Source organism: Hypomesus transpacificus, chromosome 11 (assembly GCF_021917145.1).
Source record: "Hypomesus transpacificus isolate Combined female chromosome 11, fHypTra1, whole genome shotgun sequence".
Taxonomy (NCBI): domain Eukaryota; kingdom Metazoa; phylum Chordata; class Actinopteri; order Osmeriformes; family Osmeridae; genus Hypomesus; species Hypomesus transpacificus.
The window spans coordinates 17,340,975-17,361,119 of NC_061070.1; the positions used below are offsets into that span (position 1 = coordinate 17,340,975).

The 20,145-nt window shown below is 48.0% G+C and overlaps 1 protein-coding gene across 1 annotated transcript in view; it reads right to left on the minus strand.

The window, feature by feature from the left end:
* Window positions 1-4,904: 4,904 nt before the first annotated feature.
* Window positions 4,905-20,145, minus strand: part of LOC124473784 (serine-rich coiled-coil domain-containing protein 2-like) — a 36,999-nt gene continuing 21,758 nt past the window's right edge. The window contains 7 exon segments of the mRNA XM_047029460.1: window positions 4,905-8,248; window positions 11,109-11,148; window positions 13,165-13,261; window positions 16,817-16,865; window positions 16,867-16,911; window positions 18,058-18,180; window positions 18,276-18,341. Of these exon segments, the coding sequence (XP_046885416.1) occupies window positions 7,559-8,248; window positions 11,109-11,148; window positions 13,165-13,261; window positions 16,817-16,865; window positions 16,867-16,911; window positions 18,058-18,180; window positions 18,276-18,341 (1,110 nt within the window). The 3' untranslated portion in view covers window positions 4,905-7,558.

The window sequence follows — 20,145 nt, forward strand, 5'->3', positions numbered from 1 at the left end:
AACTCCAGTCCAGTCCAGTCCAGCCCGTCCCGGTTGTTAAAGAGCTACTCGTTCTGCATCACTGCCTCTGGACTGCTGTTAGCTCAATGCAGGTGGGCGGGAGGTGATCAATGCAGGAGGAGGGAGGCAGTCAGTCCAGACACCATGGGGCCAGTGATGGAGCTGCCTGCCACAGGGGCACAGCTCTCTGATCTGTTTCTGACAAATACGCTCTCAGAGGCATGAATCTCTCCAGATCCACCCAGCTGAGCTGGGACAGCTGGGAGAGGGATGGGTCCTGGGCAGGGGGGATTTTTTATGTGGTGACACATGTAGAGACACAGTGGGAGGTGTGGAAGTTAGACCCTAACCAGTGATAGTGGGGCTGATACATGTCCATCCTCTCACGGGAAGATAGCTAATGCATTGGTTGGGGGTGTGGATGGGGGGTGTCGGTGGGAGGTGTGGTGGGGGTGGGACAGGGGCGGGGGGCGGCAGCTGTGAAGGATGGAGTGAGAATCCGAGGAGGAACCGAAACGTGAGAAAACTACTTTTTGAAGATTGGTCGACGTACCAAGGTGAGGTTCTTACTCCACAAACCGTGCCAGTGTCAACTCTTCGCTCAGTTTCCATAAAAGGAGATGCGGTTGCCATGACGTTAACCTTTGACCCCTCCTTTACTTTGGAGACCCTTTTGATGTACAAAGAAGAAGTCGTGTTTGTTTGAAATACCGGCGGTAGAAACATGGCTGTGATCCTTTTGCTTTGCAACTTCTCTTAGTGCATTCGGATCACTCCTCTCAGAAGTCAACTCATTCTTTCAGTTCTGCTCACATTCTTTTCTTTTCTGCCCCCCTTCATCACAATGATCATTTCTTTTGGAGAATGTTGAGAACGTAATGAAGTTCTTTGTAGGTTTACATTTGGCAAATAGATGAGCGTCAAATACAATTACCACAGTTTTGCACAAATCAATGTTTGAACTAATTACACTGTTAGTTCTAAAACGGAAAAAGCATAGTTAATCTATGTCATCATCACTCTTATTCTTCTGAGGCAGAATTATAATTTATACATATTATTCAAAATGATGTGACCTACTTATGATTCAAATGCAACAAATCTAAAGAAAAATACAAAGAGAGACAATTATGATCAACCTAGAAGAAACCCGAAGCTTTCTGCAACAATGGGACTCATTTCTACATCTGCAAATGTTAAAACACAGATATGATGGAGGAAGGAAAAAACAACATCCAATGCTCAAGAGCGAAATACAGTGAGCCAACATCTCAAGATAAGGGCACCTTACTGTCCTTCTCTCACACAAACTGTTCAAGGGCTACGATGCTAAACGACGTGGTCAACAACAGGACAGAAATGGCTCAAGGATGATGTTCTTTTTTTTCTCTAGGAAGTCCTTTAATACATTTCTAACATACAATTCTGGCAACCCTTCAAATGTCGTGTTAAAGGACACCATGAATGTACGTTACATATTGTTGTCAGTTTTCAATGTTTACATTTTCTCTTTACATGATTTTCTATGATGATTTATAACATTTACAATTCATAGGGCATTTCACTCAGAGGTTTATACAGTCTGTTTCTGTGGATGTGTCAGTGGGGGGAGTTGGAAATGAAACTCCTGGCTGAATGTGAAGGTATTCCAAAAAATGCCAATAGCCAATTTCTTTTCAACCAAAATAGACAATACCTAGACATTCAAAAATGTATTTCGAAGCCTAGAGGAACATGTTTGTGTTTGCAATTCCCAGAATCCCCCCTCCCCAGCACCACTGGAGTGATGGAGCGCTTCTCATTAATCTTTGACAACCCCAGCCACCCCATATTGAAGACTTTTGGGCAATTAGCCTGTGCTCCCCGCTGTGGTCTCCACCTGAGGTGATGGCGGAGAGATGAATCTCTGCCACGCTGGGTGTTGATAATCCAGCTGGAACCCCAGCGACTAGCAGGGTTAGCTGCCTCCTATCCACCACTACATCCCTGTATAGTCAGGTGTTATTGATTTCCGTGAAAATGTAAAAGATGTTCTCCCCAGTTTATACTTTGTGCTAGCTAAGTTAGCCGCGCTTCAGACCAGTCGTGTTTGATCTTGCCAGTACACTGGCCCCAACTGTCCTTAATTGGAGGACAACAATGAATGTTTTTATTACGGTCCTGGCTTCCTGTTTTTCCTTGTCTATTCAGTTGTCGTCTCTGATCCTCTCTTTGTCTCATTTTGTTTCTGTGTTTTGGTTCTTCAATCCCTCCCTCTCTCCCTCTCTCCCTCTCTCCCTCCCTCCACTTCCTCTTTAGTCTGACTGAAGAGATCATTTGCGGCTCTATTTGGCATCTGCCAGGGCCTGGATTTGCCAGTAATTGAGGCAAGTTTTCCTCATAAGCCAGACATACCAACCAAGGGGTGGTGTTTGAAGAATCCTATTGAAGATGCACTTAAACTGTCCAAAAGGCCTCAGGTCAATAAAACACCAGTTCAGCTTCACTTTGAAATTGGGGGAAAAGGGATGGGACAAATTCACAGTTAGGAAATGAGATGGAGCTAACTATAAAGGATGTCCTTGCAACTTCAAAGCCCATGTGTGAAAAGTTTGATTGCTTAGCTGGTGTCTGTAAATCTATCATTTAATTAGAGCGTAATTTAATCACTTATAAACATACCCATTAACACAGATTTACAGACATCAATTTGAGTTCAGGAGATCCAGTATGTACTGTGTTTGTCTCTGTGTACAATGCTGTGCCCACTTCAATTGAAAGGATGACTATGACAAGGATGAAACAGCCTCAAACACCAGTTATTTAATGTAAAGGAAGTATTTTAAGATGTCTATTGATTTCTTTATGAGCATAATCGTTTCAATAGAAAACAACCTTTTTCAATTTTAACACATTTATTATTAATAGGCTATGCGGTACATTTCATTCCTGTAAAAAAAACAACACCTTTTTCTTTTCAAGAAATACCGATAAAAACAACTTGGAAACCGTACCAGGCTAAAGAAGAAAAGGATGCTTTTTAACTTTCCAACAGCATTCGGGGGTTTATTCATATTCTGAAGGCTGCGCTGTTTGTACCTCGGCCTCCGAGGCGAGGTCAGGCGCTTTGATTACACTGAGGTGCTGCACTCTGATGTGTTTGTGAGCCCAGGTGGACCAAGGCCGTGTCTGTGAACATCTAGATTCTCTTACCTCTACAAAACCCAGCTGAACCGTCCTGATTAGAGGGGTTATAGCTGACTGGAATTGGGAGCCATGGGTCTATTCTCAGAAAAACACCACAGGCAATGATTGGGAGTTTGCTTTGATTTTCTGATGCTTTTAGAGACGGTTCAAATTTATTTTTTTATGATTTGTAGCTCAGTTATCTTTACACAATGAGCCTACCTAACAGGCCTTCATCTATTATGGGACGAGTGCGTTCCATGCGTTTTAAATAAAATAAAAGGGTCCGGGTTACCGAAGGATCAAATGAACCTAATTAATAAAAATATTTCAGGAACGTAAACAGTTTCGACTGAATGAAGCAACCATGAGGAATCCAAAGGAAGGCAGTGAGAAAGAGGTCCGTCGTCTAGGGATGTGATTAAGGCCATGTTGGCCTGTATCCTGCAGCTCCTTCTGGGCTGTAGTGTTTTCATCCTCCCCAGTCAAACAGCAAGTAATCTAGCCTGCAGCGTTTTTGAATATTTGAAGGTTTGCCAGGAGGGAAAGAGTGGAGCTGGAGTTTCCTCTTAAAGGAGTATGGAAGCACTGCATGGAGGAGGAAGAAAAACATCTCGGACACCACAGACAAGTGAAACACAAACAGCACCTCTGTGCGCCTTTGCTAGCCTTGTCACAGCTTCAATATTTAAAGGCTTTTCACTGATCGCTTGTTTGTTCATGGAAAAGAGATGAAAGAAATTGGGTAAAAGTTGTTATATAGAAAAGTCCACAGATTCACGGAGATAAAGAAAAGTGAAGGCTATTAAAAAAATATCCTTGGAAACATCCATAAATAATTCATTAACATAAGCACACAATTGATTGATAAACTGTTTACTATGTGTGATAATGTATTACGATTAGCTGGGACCGCGCATGTGCCCAAGATACATTTTTGTAGACAGTCAAGGCCAGCTGTAGAGCTACTGATTGATGCTGACATTATTGGCTGCAATGTAATGATGGATTTGTGGCTGTATTTAGTTTAAGATTTGTGGCTGGATTTAACGAAATAAACTAAAGTCTATAGTGAACACTTATAATTAAAACATACATTTCCCATTTAATGCTTAGTCTACTGTCAAAATAATTGTAATGCTTAAAAACAATCATGAGGAAAAACATACAAACATTCAGTTAGGATGGCAGTTTTTTTTCCTTCTTTCATGCACTCCTCAGTGATTCAATTCAAAACATACCACCTTAAAAACCATCCTTGTCCTTGGACTCTCTGTACCCTAACCACAGCACGTCAATAGAGCTATAGGCAATAAGGACTGTTGGTAAATTGGGAGCAACACCTCTCAGCCCATTGAATCATCAAACCTACTCCATCTTCAAAAGGCAAAGGTCCCACTCTCGCCCCCTATCACAACGCTGGTAACTGACTTCTTCGGAGACTCCTTTGAAGGACCTTAACCCTGCCTAAGCTTCAAAGCTAACTAACTCGAGCTGGAGAGTCACTAAATCTATGATGCCCCAAGGTGTTTTCTAAACCTCTTGATTCCCAGCACCAGGCCTTGCCCTCATCCTTCCTTCCCCCCGGACACGACACAGTTCCAGGAGGTTCAAACCCCAAATGGATCAAGATTTATTTTCTATCGGCGAGTATGTCCATGGAGCATATATGTTGTAAGGGAACCATCAGCATGTCACAGTAGAGCAGTATTAATAATCGTGACAACATTTTTTGGTTTCCATCAAAACCTTTATTTATTCCATTGATGAGAAGGCAAACTGATGTGTGACACACGTTTCGACAGTTCTGTTGTCCCCCATTTTACAAACTCTGTCACTGCATGTCATTGGTTGGCAAGGTAGTCCACATATCTGACACACAAGGTTTGAATCCAATGCTAACTTAAACATCCATGTCAAATCCACTTCAGGGCTGTAGAAAACATGGCCAACATACAGGAAGTGAATGCACCTGCTAGTGTGTATAAACCTGAAGTAATTATACTCTTGTTGCCTTGACCTGAGGTACGTCATCAAAATTAGAGTTAGCAGTTTTGAGACAGCTGTCGAGACTGTTCCAACTACTGTCTGGAAGACTATAACGTAGCATTACACACAAACAGATACAAAGAAAAAAAACACACAAGAGATGAGACAAGATAAATATTGTACAGCAAAACCTAACTACAGGTCAGTGTTCCATCAGCCTACAAAATTTAAAGTGCATTTCCGATTAGCTTAGTATTTTTTTTAATGAAAAGTACATTTTCATCTTGCATATTAGCCTAAGAGTACAGTGATGCTTTAATATTGACATCTGTTAAAGGTATTTTAGAATATTGCACGGTATACAATAGGACAATGATGACAGTTGATAGGAGGAGCTGATTTGACTTGAAGAAGAGATGCATGCGAGTCCACATTACAATCAGGCCTGTCTTAGTGATGTCATAGACACCCAAAAAACCCTCGATCCTTGTTTTAAAATTGAGAATAGGATGATTAAGCAGTTAGGAAAAATACATACCTTTTGTGGCTAATATCATCCCTTTTGAATAAATAATGTAAGATGTTTCTGTTTGTAGCCAATCCCCCACCCCTGTGATGTACACTAGGCTGTGGTCTGACCACCAGAACAGAAAGGGGGATGTTTGCTACTCTCTCGTGTTCTTTGCCCACTTCCCTCCTGGATTGTGATGACGTGTTTGGAAGTGCAAACCACATGTGACCAACACCAGTCCTGTCGCTGGTCTCAACCACCCGTTCAGCCTAACAAGACGCGATACTTACAAGCTTGGCTATTTGTTTCTCTGTTATTTAACGTGGATGAAACGGACGTGGGTACGTGGATTCCGGTTTTGTAGTTTGTTTGTTGGTCACCTTTGTGGGGCCTTCGTTGTGTAGGCGTCTGCCCTCTGGAATGATCGAGATACGGTTCTGATTGCATGATTGCATTGAGAACAGCAGTATGAATATGGATGGCATTGCCCTCACTTCTTGGCATGGGTTCTCTCTTGCCAGTGGACACACCGGCACGCACGCACACACACACCCACACACACACACACACAAACAGAAACATTGGCAGCACGTTGTGTCTGGAGACTCACAGAGCGGGCAACATTGATTTCCTGTTTGGCATTGCTAAGCAGTGGTGAGTGACACAGCTGAGGGGTTTGGGCAATTCTCTGGACCATAGCACACACTCACAGAGTTTATCTTTACTTCTCTCGATTTCTCTCTCCGTCTCTCAGCACCGTCTCTCAGCACAGTCTCTCTCCCACTCTCTCTCTCCCTCCCTCTCAGCACCCCTTTTCTTTCTCTCTCCATCCCTCAATCTCCATCCTTCTCTCTCTGTCTCTCTTGCTCCCTTTAGAAGTAATGGATTCTTCTGCTCGCCATGACTATGCAACAGAGCCCCCTGATTGGTCTGGTTGGCATGGCAAATATCGCCATGGGATACTCTAACACTGTCCATCTCACACACTTAGAAAAAGATGCACGTAGAAAGAGATCTCATCACCTCAAACCCTAACAGCAGCCAATTCAGACTCTTTTATTGAAATCTCGGCATGATATATAAGCCACAGTAGCCACATCAAACAACATGACATACTGTGTGTCCGCAGCCCAGCTGAAATGACGCTGAACCATATCCCTGGAGATAAGAGGAGAAAAGAGGGGACGGAGGATCTATTATATAGTAACACCGCATCTAGCCTAGACTATATGAACACACCATTGGACAGAGTTGTCTCAATGCGTGTGACCTCCATTTATCCCAAACTACACTGAACGCCAGGCAGACCCAGAGTCCACTCGGCTGTCTGAAAAGGTCATGGATCCGAGGGAGACTGCGACTGTTATGTTCTTTTCATGGAACAATGTCTTTTCAGAGCGTGTGTAAATGTACATGTGTTGGTGTGTTTCAGAAAGAGAGAGAGACAGAGAGAGACAGAGATACAGAGAGAGAGAGAGAGAGACAGCCGCTCTCTATTCAGATTCTCTATTCCTGCTCCTTCCACTGAGGATCAATGTCATATTGCTGAGGTCATGTACAATGACTGCAGTGAGACCACTGGTTGCTCCTTCATAGGAACATGGGGTATGTATCTAATAGTTACTATAAGACAGAAACAGAAATACATAGGCTTCTTTTTAGGATGTTGTGCATATTGAATAACGGCATATTGACAATCTGGATATTGAAAAACAAGTGTTTTGTTCTGTCTGGAGGGGGTCAGTAATGCAGTTCATTCATAACCTGTAAAAGTGTGTGTATTGCGATGACTTGAGCAGGATTCAGAAACCGTGTCGATGCAAACACACATGAAGACGCTCACATAAGTTCAGCCTGTTAGGGGTGTGTGTACCATGGAGACAGACGGCACTGTCATAGACGAGTCATCCGCTGGGACGAGCTGAGCTGGGCTGTGGATCTTTGGCTTGGGAAGAAGTGAGAGGGTTGGGGGGGGGGGCGGGACCCCGGCTGGGGGGGGGTCAAGTCTGGCTCTTCCATCCCGGGGTTGGGTCCCCTCCTGGGGATCGTGCGGTGCTTAGGATGACGGACTACACCCAGACCCTGAGGGCCAGAGTTGAAGCAGGGCAGGCCCCTGGAGGGAGGGGGCAGGTGTTGGGTCATGTGGCTGGCCCGTTGCCCCGCCGGGCCTGTCGTGAGGGCAGAGCCCCCCCGGAGCAGGGCGGGGACACACACGCGCCTGTATAGACGAGGAGGCTGGAGGACGCGAGGGCAACTAGCCACTGAACCAGCAGGGGCCTTCCTCTCCCTCTCAAGCCCGGAGATAGCTCCCTGAGCTGGGCTGCTGCTGCCCTGGGAGCCCCCCTGAGATGTCCCAGACCCTGCCTGGACATGGAGGTGTAGCTGGGTGCTTAGTAGAAGGCTCAGCTCATCTGGGTCTGGGGGGAGAGGGCCTCCCGGGGAGGCAGTGTGTGTCTGGGTCCCCCTCTCGATGCTGGGGCTAGGCTGGGGGTCACTGAGGACCTCTGTGGGGGCTGCTCTTGCTAATCTTCCCTGAAGGAGCCGCTCTCTGGGGCATGGGCTGGAAGGCTGTAGAACCGGAGGCTGTGAACCACAAAAAAAAAAAATCATTAAAGAAGCTATCATTCAGACTAATGTGATGAGCTTAAATCTTTCAATACAACTAGGCTTCTTCAAAAAGACCTCGGATCAAAGAATCTGGAGATGGAACTGTCAAGCTGCAGTGTGGAGAGCGTGTTTTAGATGCTTCTTTGAAAATAGACTTCCTCTTGGCTTCTGTCCATGCTGAAACTATAGAAACTGGGTGACTACTGGAAAGAGACTGAGATAATCTATTTTGGTAGACTTATTGTGTATATCAGCAAGCACACAGTGCAGCTTCTTTAAAGATGATGACAGTGAGAGCGTCGCGAAAGGCACGCTTTTCCAAGAATCTCTGCTTCTGACTGGTAAGAATGTTTTTTTGGGGGGGGTTTGGACGTCAGTGTAATCTCTGTGCATGTTTTGCAGGGCTTCCACCCCAGGACGGAGGGACAGAAAGCCAGGGGCAGACCCAGCCTTGAGCTCCAGGCAGGGGGCTTGGAGAGAGCAGCTGGATACCAGCTCTGCAGGGCTCTGAGGCTTCATTACAGGTGTAGTTGGCCGCAGGAGGTGGTCCTGCAGCAGTAGAAAGAGCACATCTGAACTGATACATCTCTCTCTCTGAGAAAACCAGCACCAGGGCTTTGTATTCTGCGTCCCGCTCACAGACCTAACCCACTCCGAACATGCCCCGGTCTGCAAATGACCTTCCCATGTGACATAATTCTGGCTACAGTGAGTATTCCTTTAGATTAACGACATGGTCCATAAAGAATCTTGTACAATCAATAGCTCAGATGAGTTATGTCACAAGAGCCTATTTTCGCATGCAGCCAGTGCTTGCAGATGAGGCCAGTTATCACGGGGGAACCCCTGTTAACTGTCTACACCAGGGGTGTCAAACATACGGCCCGCGGGCCGGAACCGGCCCCCAAGGAGGTTCGATCAGGCCCGCAGGATAATTTGAAAGTGGAAAAAATGCATAAAAGACATGGAATTAATATTTTTAAATCGCTGTAATTCATGGATTTTCCGCTAAGGGGCGCACTCTTTCCATCAGAGTAGAAGACAAGCCGCATCACTGAGACAGACTGAAAACAGCAGACGGTATCAATTAATACCTTGGTCTCTACTAGGGATGGGCGAACGATGCCTTGTGAAGCTTTGGTGGTTTCTTCCGGATTGTGCCGGCCCAAAGAGCCGAACTATCGGCGCTTTGAAAATGAACAGCGTCATCTAGCAGCCGTTTAAACTGGCTGAATGAGGCGTAGTGGTTGTCTCCGACGGTAGACTACCCTACGTTATTCAATATTTAATTAAGGCTACATGTGTTCATTTTGATCTGATATTAGTGCTCACACATTAAAATGTTGTGATACATCCGTAGGCCTTTAGAATTATGTCATTTTCTCACAGTAAAAGTTAAAGAATATCGTACGAGATTCACTGGACTGGGGCGCGAACTTGGGATCCCAGATTCGTATTAACAATATGTAACCGTACAACGCTTTAACCAACTACACCACCGAAGAGATCATTACTTGTTAAAGCGGTTGGACGGACTTTATACGATATGGTCTTTATATCAATTAAACTAGATAACACAGAAGAAAGACATGATATTTTGGTTATTTATAGCAGAGTATGGTATAATTTTAATGGTCCGGCCCACTTGACATCTCCCTAGGCCGTATGTGGCCCACGATGCGAAATGAGTTTGACACCCCTGGTCTACACCTTGGCTTGCTTGTGACCCTCCAGGTCCTGGCCAGAGACTAATGGGGTTGTCAGACTTCTGTTTGGCCCCCACTAGGCACCCCCAAGCAGGCTAGGCCTGACCATAGATCTAAGACAGTCGGCTGCCTGGAGAAGAGGAGGGGGGGGAGGGAGCAGGAGAACATCCAGACCTACAGCTCCCCCTGCTGGACCCCTCCAACACCACACCCCGTCAGCCGCCGAAACACACGTCTCTCAGACTGGATCACTGCGACGTAGTGAGGACACTGTCCTTGTCACTCTGCGTAGGCCTGCTTCCTCACAGATTATCAACTGATGCCAATTATCAGACCTAATTAGCGTCAACCAGTCCTCCATCAAGATACCATGATTAACTGTGTCTATTTGAGTGCTAGCCTATGATACTAGCCTACATTTACATTTACATGTATTCATTTAGCAGACGCTTTTATCCAAAGCGACTTCCAAGAGAGAGCTTTACAAAGTGCATAGGTCACTGATAATAACAACAAGATAGCCCCAAAGCATTGCAGGTGGCCAAAAACAGAAGAACACATTGTGAACAACCAAAAATAAGTGCTAAAGGGAAGAAACCATAAGAGCATGTAGTTAAGCAAATGACAATACACAACATGAATCTGCCTAGAATATGAAAAGTGGTGAAGCACAGTTAGCTACCACCTGTTGAGAGACAGAGAAGGCGATGGTGGTGAGGGTATTTCTTGATGCATGCGCGACACCCTCCAATCCACCCTGCAGTCTGAAGGTGGGCAGATGGAGTAAATAATAAACCAGGACCAGGGAGGGAGATAACATCAAAACCAAAATATGTGATGGTGCTTCCGACTCAAACTTAAAAGTGAAGGAGGGAAAAATAAATCCCAGACAGAAACTAACACCGGACACGAGCAAAATCAGAATGTCTGTGCCTGAGCGATGCCATGTTTGAGATCCAAAACCAGACAGAGGAGAGGAAAACATCACAGCAAACCAGCACATGCAGCTGCATATCCCCCAGGGACACGGGCATGCGTCTGAGGGGCATGCGTCTGTGGGCCACCCTGCTCCCGCCTGGCATGCAAAACAGGCTGGCAGGAGAGAGAGAGGCTGAAAACCGTTACTGTACCACGCTGTGTCTTGAACATAATGAACTAGGTGCTCCACTCCTTGGCAGGGGGGCGTTATGGGTTAGCGGGAAAGAGGAGAGAACACATGGCAATGCAGTCAGACAGAGAGAGAGAGCGAGAGAGATATGGAGGGAAAGAGAGAGAGAGAGAGAGAGAGAGAGAGAGAAAGAGAGAGAGGGGGAGGGAGGGCCAGAGAGAGCCAGAGAGAGAGAAAGGGAAAGAGAGTACAAGGCATTCATTTAGGAGTGTTACTAGGCTATATTCCTGAAGATGGTAGACATACACAGACCAATGTAAAGTAAAGCTGACAAAATTCTCTGGGAACAATCTTTCTCCTTACCAACCCTGTGTGAGAACCAGACAGAGAGCCAGAGAGAGAGAGAGCCAGAGAGAGAGAGAGAGAGAGAGAGAGAGAGAACAAGAGGGAGGGAGAGGGAGAAAGAGAGGGAGAAAGAGAGAGACAAATATAGAGAGAAACACAGAGAGAGAGAGACACACACAGAGATGAAAACAAAGAGGAAGAGAGACAGATCCCACAGGGAGATGGAACAGACAGAGGGAGGTCACAGGGAGGGAAGTCAAGAGGAAGAGAGGAGAAGGGAGCCCAGGGGGAGGTGAAGAGCTGCTGATACACACACACACACGCACATGCACACGCGCACACGCACACGCACACGCACTGATACTGACTGCAGACAATATGACACAGCTACCGGAGAGGATTCAACCTGTATTACGACAACCCATGCATCAACACGCTAGCTCCAGGGGAAGTCAGCACAGTATCACCGCATTCCCATCCACGCATGTTCACACACACACACACACCACACACACACACACGTCAAATGTACATTCTGGTGAGGACCACTTTCAGTTGTAGAATCCATTCCATGCAAGACTCCCCAACTGGTTTGTTTACAGCAAGCACAGACAGCAGGGAGACCACAACATCATTAGCCTGAATGGTAATCACTCCTCTTCCTGCTCTCTTCTCTAAATAACATCCTTTTCTTAATCATGACAAGACATTCTTTAAAACAGGTCCTGGACGTGAACACCCTTCTCTCATTTAAATATGTCTTAGTCCCTCCCTATTTTCATACTTTGGAGAAAGATGAATATCAATCTACCCACCTGGCCTCCCCTCCTCCCTCCTCCCCTCCTCCCTCCTCCCCTCCTCCCATCCCCTCCTCCCCCCCTCCTCCCATCCCCTCCTCCCATCCCTCCTCCCTCCCTCCCTCCCTCCCTCCCTCCCTCCTCCCCCCCTCCTCCCCTCCCCCCATCCCTCCTCCCTCCCTCCTCCCCTCCTCCTCCCTCCTGTAGCCAAACACAGAAACATGTTTAGAATATCCACACGCTCTCCTTCTGTTGAGCCCATGTGGCCTGAGCCCGGCCTGATGGTTTCAGACGGAATCGTCTCCAAACACGCCAGAAGAAGACTGGTCGCCTTGGAGACGCCTCCCCCCTCCCCCCTCCCCCCTCCCTAAAGAACACGCCCGAGCCCCGGAGAGAGAAAGATCAAAAGAAACACAGCGTGGGATCAGTCACGTCCTCTATCGCCCTCTCTCTTTCTTCTCCTCTCTTCTTCCTTCCTTTTCCCATTTCCTTTAGTTCTGTCGTTTATCCCTCTGTCTTCCTCCCCTCCCTAGCTGTTAACTCATGAGCAGCAAGTCATCTATTCACAACTCCATTGTAGGTTTTTTGGGTGACAGGCAGAAAACCTGTCCTGACAACACCCTGCTGGTTTGCTAAAGTGTTCCGGTTCCGACGGCTCCTTAGAAGACTATGGCCATGTTCTAACGTCAGGGTGGTAGAATGGGTCTCCACTCAGAGCTTTCACCCACGATGCTACCATCCCACCCAACCACCACCCTCACCAAACACACACACACAGACTCTCCATATGTCTCTCACACACACACACACCTCCCTCTCATTTATTGGAAGAGAAGATCCCATTTGGTGAGTGACCACACAGACACGAGGGTCAAAGAGGAGGAGGTGGGGGAGGTCAGACAGGAGAAGGGGGGGGGAGAGGGGTTAGTGACTCACTCTGTCTGCCCCGCTGGGGCGTGCTGGCTCGGGGCACCCCCGGGAGGGGGCTCTGCCAGGAGGAGAGGAGAGGGGCAGGCAGCACACCCTGCACACCCTGCACAGAGGAAACACAGAGGCCAGAGGCATGATGCACAGAAACACACACACACATGCCACACCAACATACACATGCATACACAGAAACTAAGACACACCTACAGGATAGAGTCCTTTTAACACACAAACCTTTATACCCTGCAGGTATACAGACACACACACACACACACACACACAGCCCTCCTACATGTGTAGAGCACAGCACTACAGTGAGTCTACAGAAAGGTGACGTCCAACACACATGCACAGAAACACGCAGCCTTAGGTTAGCCATGCACGCTGAAGAAGACTAAACGATCGTCTCCATGACCATCTAGGACCAGGATGAGGCCAGCTTGTTAGCAGAAAAGAAGGAAGAGAGGGAGGAGATCATTCATACGCCCTTCTCCTTCATAATACTCTCTGCCTGTTTGTCTTTCCATTTCATTCTGTATTCCGAGGAGAAACTATTTCTCTATCTCTTTTCTCTAAAATCACTACAACTCTCCACCCCCTCCTTTTCCTTTCCACCTCCAGCGCATCAGTCAGTGTGTGTGTGTGTGTGTGTGAGTGTGTCACCACAAAGGTGGATGTAGAGCATGAAAGCCAGCCCCGTCCTAAGCCAATCCCCCCCCTCCCCTCCCGCCCTGGAGCCCCCCCTGGAGCCCCCCCTGGAGCAGCCGGGGAGTAGGAGAACGACCATCACGTCGAGCAGACAGGACCGCCAACAGGTAATCTTCTTTTCCGGAGTGTTTAGCCTTCAGCCAGCTCTCATTCAGGCCAAATCCCATCTGGTGAGGGTTTGAGGACTAGGTGGGGGGTGGAGGGGGTGGAGGCACGGAAAGCAGGGGGGGGGGGGGGTGGGCAGCCGCGTGGTGGCGTCTGCTCTCAGAGACCCCCTAACGCGAGGAGTCTAGGGGGAAGGAACGAGTTTCCTGATGGGGCCTTAACCCTGGGTTTCCATACAACACAATTAGAGGGGAGACACGCTCGCTGGAGCCCCACGTTGGGTCTTCATTTGCAGAGAGGAAGAGCTGGAACGGGAAACGAGCCGGAGAGGCGAGCTGCCGTCGCCTCTGACTGGCACTTTCATTGGGCTGTCTGTGTCTCAGGATAGCTTCCTGTCTCCTACCTCCTCAGTGTCACCGGGTAAAAAACTCAAGTCAAGATGTAGCAATAAAGCAAGTGGTGTTTGTGTGAGGATTATTGATGTCTCTCTCTCCCTCTCTCTCTAATAACACAGAGAGGGAGATGAAATGGTGGGGGGGAATGTCTGTCTGAGTTTGAATGTGGTAAACCTATCTTTCTTCAAGTCACTTACAAAACTGCCGACAGTATTCTTGATTTAGCTATCGTATTTTCCAATAGCCTTCCCAACAATAAAAATCAGCAAGGATTTTTGCTATTCTAAGGACAGAGACAACCAACATGTGGTACAAGAGGTGCATTCTGCAACCTTTTCTGTTGGCCCCAAACAGTGAAGCTAGACTTCATTACATTACATTTACATTTAGTCATTTAGCAGACGCTCTTATCCAGAGCGACTTACAGTAAGTACAGGGACATTCCCCCCGAGGCAAGTAGGGTGAAGTGCCTTGCCCAAGGACACAACGTCATATTGGAGGGGCAGGGAATCGATCCAGCAACCTTCTGATTACTAGCCCGACTCCCTCACCGCTCAGCCATCTGACTCCACTTCACTTAGTCAGACTGGGCATCATCTCCCAAGCCTGCTCATTAGGAGAGATCAAAGCCTGGAATGTTCCGCCGATGTGATAGCTAAATGCTATCCCTGTCATGTAGCTATCCCCTCATCCACCCTAATCACCCCTCTACATGAAGGGCTTAGTACCGGACCGGTGATAATGCCAAGCCTACAAACCAGGTCGGGCCCTGCAGTTCTACCCTGGTGGATTTGGCAATTAAATTCTCACCTGTCCAAGACGATAAAGTTGAGGTGGAAAGCGGAGCCGTGAGGGGCGGGGGAGCGGGTGGGCAGGGGAGTGAGGAGACCGGGGAGCGAGGGGCGGGGGACGGAGAGGGATGAAAGATAGAGATCAAGGGGAGAAAGAATGAGAGAGAGACAATAGAGAGAGAGAGAGAGAGAGAGAGAGAGAGTAGAGAGAGAACGTGAAGAGAGGGAGGTGGAGATGGGGAACTAATGTCAGGACCTCGGAGAGAAAACCACTTATCGTGCCGGCACTTAATGCTAGACACAAGCCCTTTCACTTCCTCAGTCTCTCACTCCAGCCTCGCTCTCTCCCCCTCTGACCTCTTTCTCTACCCCTCTGACCTCTCTCTGACCCCTCTCTGACCTCTCTCTGACCTCTCTCTGACCTCTCTCTGACCTCTCCCTCCCCCCCCTCTCTCTTTCTTGCTCTTTTTCTATACATATCAACCTTCTGCTAAGAGTGGGGACAGAAGGACAGGAGCAGGGCCAAATGATACCTGAATAAACGACAAAAAAGGATGAAAGAAAGGAAGAGGAAGAGTAGAGGGGGACTACAGGAGTGGGCAGAGAGACGCTTCTGATGAGCCGTACAGAGAGGGGGTGCAGCTGCAGCTGTCCTTTTGTCTGGGAGTGATGAACACTGGGGTTTCTGCATACAGTGCCATTGTTATTCTGTCAAGTATTCGTTCATCTGCCACGCGGGGCAATCCATTTGTTCAGTCGCTTCTTACTTTTACCCACAATCCTCCCCGACAAACACATGCACACACAGAGCAGACACACCTAACTAGGAATAGCCTTCCCAGCACATCCCTCGTGATACAGTATCTAGAAGCTAACACAGGCTCCCTTCACAGTCAAGCTTTAGAGTGACACAGTAATAAGCAAGTTTCAAAGTGTCGCCTGTGGAGAATCTCCACTCCCACTACATCAGAGACTTCAAAGGGGTTCAACTCCCAGGCTACAGGGCACTGAGGAAGGTCTTTATGAAGCTACCTGGAGAACCCATCCAGATGTCCTAGCAGAAAGGAGAGAGGGGTTTAACATGACAGAGGCTAGCGCTCCGAGACAGGGGCCAGCGCTTCGCCTGCCATCACAGGGAACCTTCCAGAAGAGAGGGGCGGAGGCCAAGGAGAAACGGAAGGAGAGAAAGAAGGTAAAGAAGAAAGGGTTTCGAGAGCATAAATGGGAGCAGTAACGGAGGTACGGAGAAGGCAGAGAAGGGAGGGAGGGGAGGGAGAAAGAATCCTAGTGAAGGAGCACATCAAGGCTTTCAGAGAGTGAAAAGCACCCATTCCGGTGTTTGATGTTCGCAGGCCCTGTGCTCTGACTTCTCCCTAGTTGTAGGAGTCAGAAGAAGGAGTCAGAAGAAACCCAGTACTCTGCTAACCTTACACTTAACTACTGAACCCAGCTGGGAAAATGTCCCCCTCGTTATACCCTCCGCCTCCTAAATCAGGACTGCAACACACAATAGAAGAAACTCAATGTAGCATGCCTGAATACAGTGTCAAGTCCCCCCCCCCACCCCCCCGTGTGTGGAATGTTAGTGTGTGTGTGAGTGAGAGTGTGTGAGAGTGTGTGTGTGTGTGCGCACAGTACTCACGCCATGGCCCTGTCCACCTCTCCATGGTGTCTGGGTGGCCTTGTCATAGTGCGTCCGCCTGTCGCCCCCCCCGCAGCGAGGGAGCCCTCTGGTGGCAGACACACCGTCCCCTCTACAGAGAGAGAGAGAGAGAGAGAGAGAGAGAGAGAGACACAGAAAGAGAGAGAGAGAGAGAGAGAGAGAGAGAGAGAGAGAGAGAGAGAGAGAGAGAGAGAGAGAGAGACAGAAAGAGAGAGAGAGAGAGATATATAATATCAATAATGGACTCAGACAGCTTCCCTGATTGGCTGAGCTGTGGTAGCAGCTGGTCACATGACTGTGGGACTCAGCTCAATGACTGACTGATACTCACTACATAACTGATGCTCCTGGAAAGAGCAGCATTGCTTGAGAGATTTTCATACAACGTTATGTCATATTATGCCAATAATCAATAGAGGCAGCTGGGGTTTAAATGAAATGACCTTATATGACTATGTATCTATTCAGCTTTAATAAAGAAATGACATGACATGAAAGGCAACTGCACGGTGCCAGTTCCCCCCCACACACACACTCTGCTTTTTATGGTTCTTTCTCACATTATTCCTGTCTGACTGAATCTATTTCTTTCTCGCTTCATCTCTCTCTCTCTCGCTCTCTCTCTCTCTCTCTCTCTCTCTCTCTCTTTCTCTCTGTCTCCCATGAATATATTATCACCTGTTCCATCAATAACTCTTGTCCTGCCTCCGTGATGCTTCACGTCTCTGAGTTCTCCCCTCTCTCACCCAAGCTGCTTCACTTCTTCCTTTCTCTCTTTCCTTTCTATCCCTCTCTCCCTCCCTTCTTTATAAATGATCTCACTCTCTTCCTCTCTACGCTTCTATTTTTCTTTCAATATCTCGGCTCTTAAAGTTCAAACAGACAACTGCAAATATTCTGACACCGTTTGGGTGGGAGTAGGCGATATTGCTGTGAGCAGAGAGAAGCCTTCTAGAGCAGCAAGAGTAATTGGAACAAAGACGGTCCGAGAAAACGTAGGCGAGCAACACAGGCTTTGACATTTGGTATTTCACTACGTGTGGGAATTTGAATAAAGTCAGTGCGGGATGCTGTTGTTTGCTAACAAGAGCGCCGGACCCAAACCTCTAATGAGCCCTCGAACACAGACACACGCTGCTAAAAGCCAACAGGATTGAGGTCGTGAGTGGAAACACGTGTAGGTGTCTTGACAGTTGTGCATACAAAGAAGGCCTGTGGTTCCCTAGTGTCCACTCACTTCCTGTTGCTGTCCGCTCACTTCCTGTTGCTGCTGCTGTTGACGTGTGAGCTGAGCGATGGTCTTGTCTTTCATTCTGAGTTCTTCCCTGAGAACCATCACCTCCTTCATCAGCTCCTCCAGCTGAAACACACACGCACAGATAAAGAGATAAAGGTGAGTTGATATTCCATTCGACAGTTTGGGTGAAATGCACCTTTTTGGGGGGGGGGGCAGACCTGCAGGGTGGTGGTGTTGTCTTGTGTGTCCTCTTCAACATCAGGCCACACGGCTCCATCCTCCAGCTGTCAACACACCGTCACAAGGTTCAACTCTGCCTTCTCCAGGCATGCACAATTCACACATTCCCCAAACCCTACACTGTATGTAGAGTCCATCACTGGTGTAGGACACGAGCACAAACAGACCAGAGGGCTGAGTGCACAGTAGACAAGTCGCCAGGAGGGATTGTAGAGAAGAGAGAAACAGTATTTTGATTGGGGACTTGGATGAAAGAGAACTGAGCGGGGGGGGGGGGGGGGGGGGGGGGGAGTTCTTTCTTGCAAACGGTCCTGCCTGTCTGACAGGAGCCACTACAGAGAAACACGTGCGCCCACGAGAAAAAAAAAAAACCCGAAAATGGTGTCATGTTAAAAGCGGAGGGTTCACAGTTGGAGAGAGGCGAACGTCTGTCCCTGTGACAACATCCACCCTTCTGATGTCGATCCTCTGTGTTCCCCCCCCCCTGCTGTGTGCCAGTCCTGGAGCCCTGTGCTGCGTCTGTAAACCCCCTCTACCCACTCCAACCCTCTCTGCCTTGATGCTACCAGCACACGGACATCAATGATCATTCATCGGAAGCCTCATTTTACACTTGATGCCCAAAGCACAACACCACAGTGCACACAAACACAATTAAGGATGCTTCTGCTAACGGGGCCGACTGCCATGGGCAGCTCTCTGAGGGCCAAGTGCTCCGGGTCACTGGCACGGAGGCTCAACCCCACCTCAAGACTCATTTTATGGGGAGAAAAAGGTGAACATCCTTTTTTTTGAAGTTGTCAGTTTGGTTTAACTAATATTGTTGTTAGAAAAGGGTTGCTCTTTTGAGGGGTTTATCTTTGATACCAAACAAACTAATGACATTTTTTCAGGTCAATGCTGCTGTGTAATATAGTCCCAGACACTGGTGCTAGGTCTTCAGAGAGTCTAGGAGTGGTTGGGGCTGTGGCAGTGTCTGTGTGTGTGTGTGTGTGTGCGTGTGTGTGTGTGTGTGTGTGTGTGCGTGCTTGTGTTTGTGTGTGGGCAGAGGCAATATCAGCCAAACTGACACATTGGGGAGATATTGGGGTCATGAGGGCCCAGACATGAGGCAGACATGGTCACAGAGAAAATAATCCTTATCCCAACTTACTCTCTGACATTTATAGGTGTGTGTGTGGTGTGCATATTCTTCTAATATTATTCCTTAGTACCGTTCTTTTACTCTCGTTCTTATTCTCTCCCTCACTCCTCCCTCCCCCCCCCCCTCTTCCTCTCCCCCCCTCTCCCTCTCCCTCTCCCCCCCCCTCTCCCTCCCTCCCTCCATCCATCCCTCCCTCCCTGTCCCTCCCTCCCACGACTGACGATGACAGCTCTATTAAGTGATTGGGTGAGAGGGTGTGGGTCTGGACAGGTCTGTGCTGAGGGGCCTGCAGCAGCCTGCCTGACGTGAGGGAGCCAGGACCCTGGCTCCACTGGCCCTCCCTCTCAGCCTGGGAGACAGGGCACACTTCAGCACTTCAACCCTGCTGCTGGTTTTCCATTTAAAAAAATCGATGAAGACGAACTCACATATCTCCGATAATGTCACAATGTGTCATGGGAGAGATGGGAGTGCGAGGGTGGGTGTGTGTGTGTGTGTGTGTGTGGAAGGAAGCTGGGGACAAAAGAGAGAGAGGGAGAGAGAGAGGGAGAGAGAGAGAGAGAGAGAGAGAGAGAGAGAGAGAGAGAGAGAGAGAGAGAGAGAGAGAGAGAGGGAAAGCGAGTGAGCCGGATGAGAGCCCGAGCTAAGAGGACATGGCGTCGCGGTGAGATGTTCCCTATGACAGCCTTTCCAGGTTTAGCTCT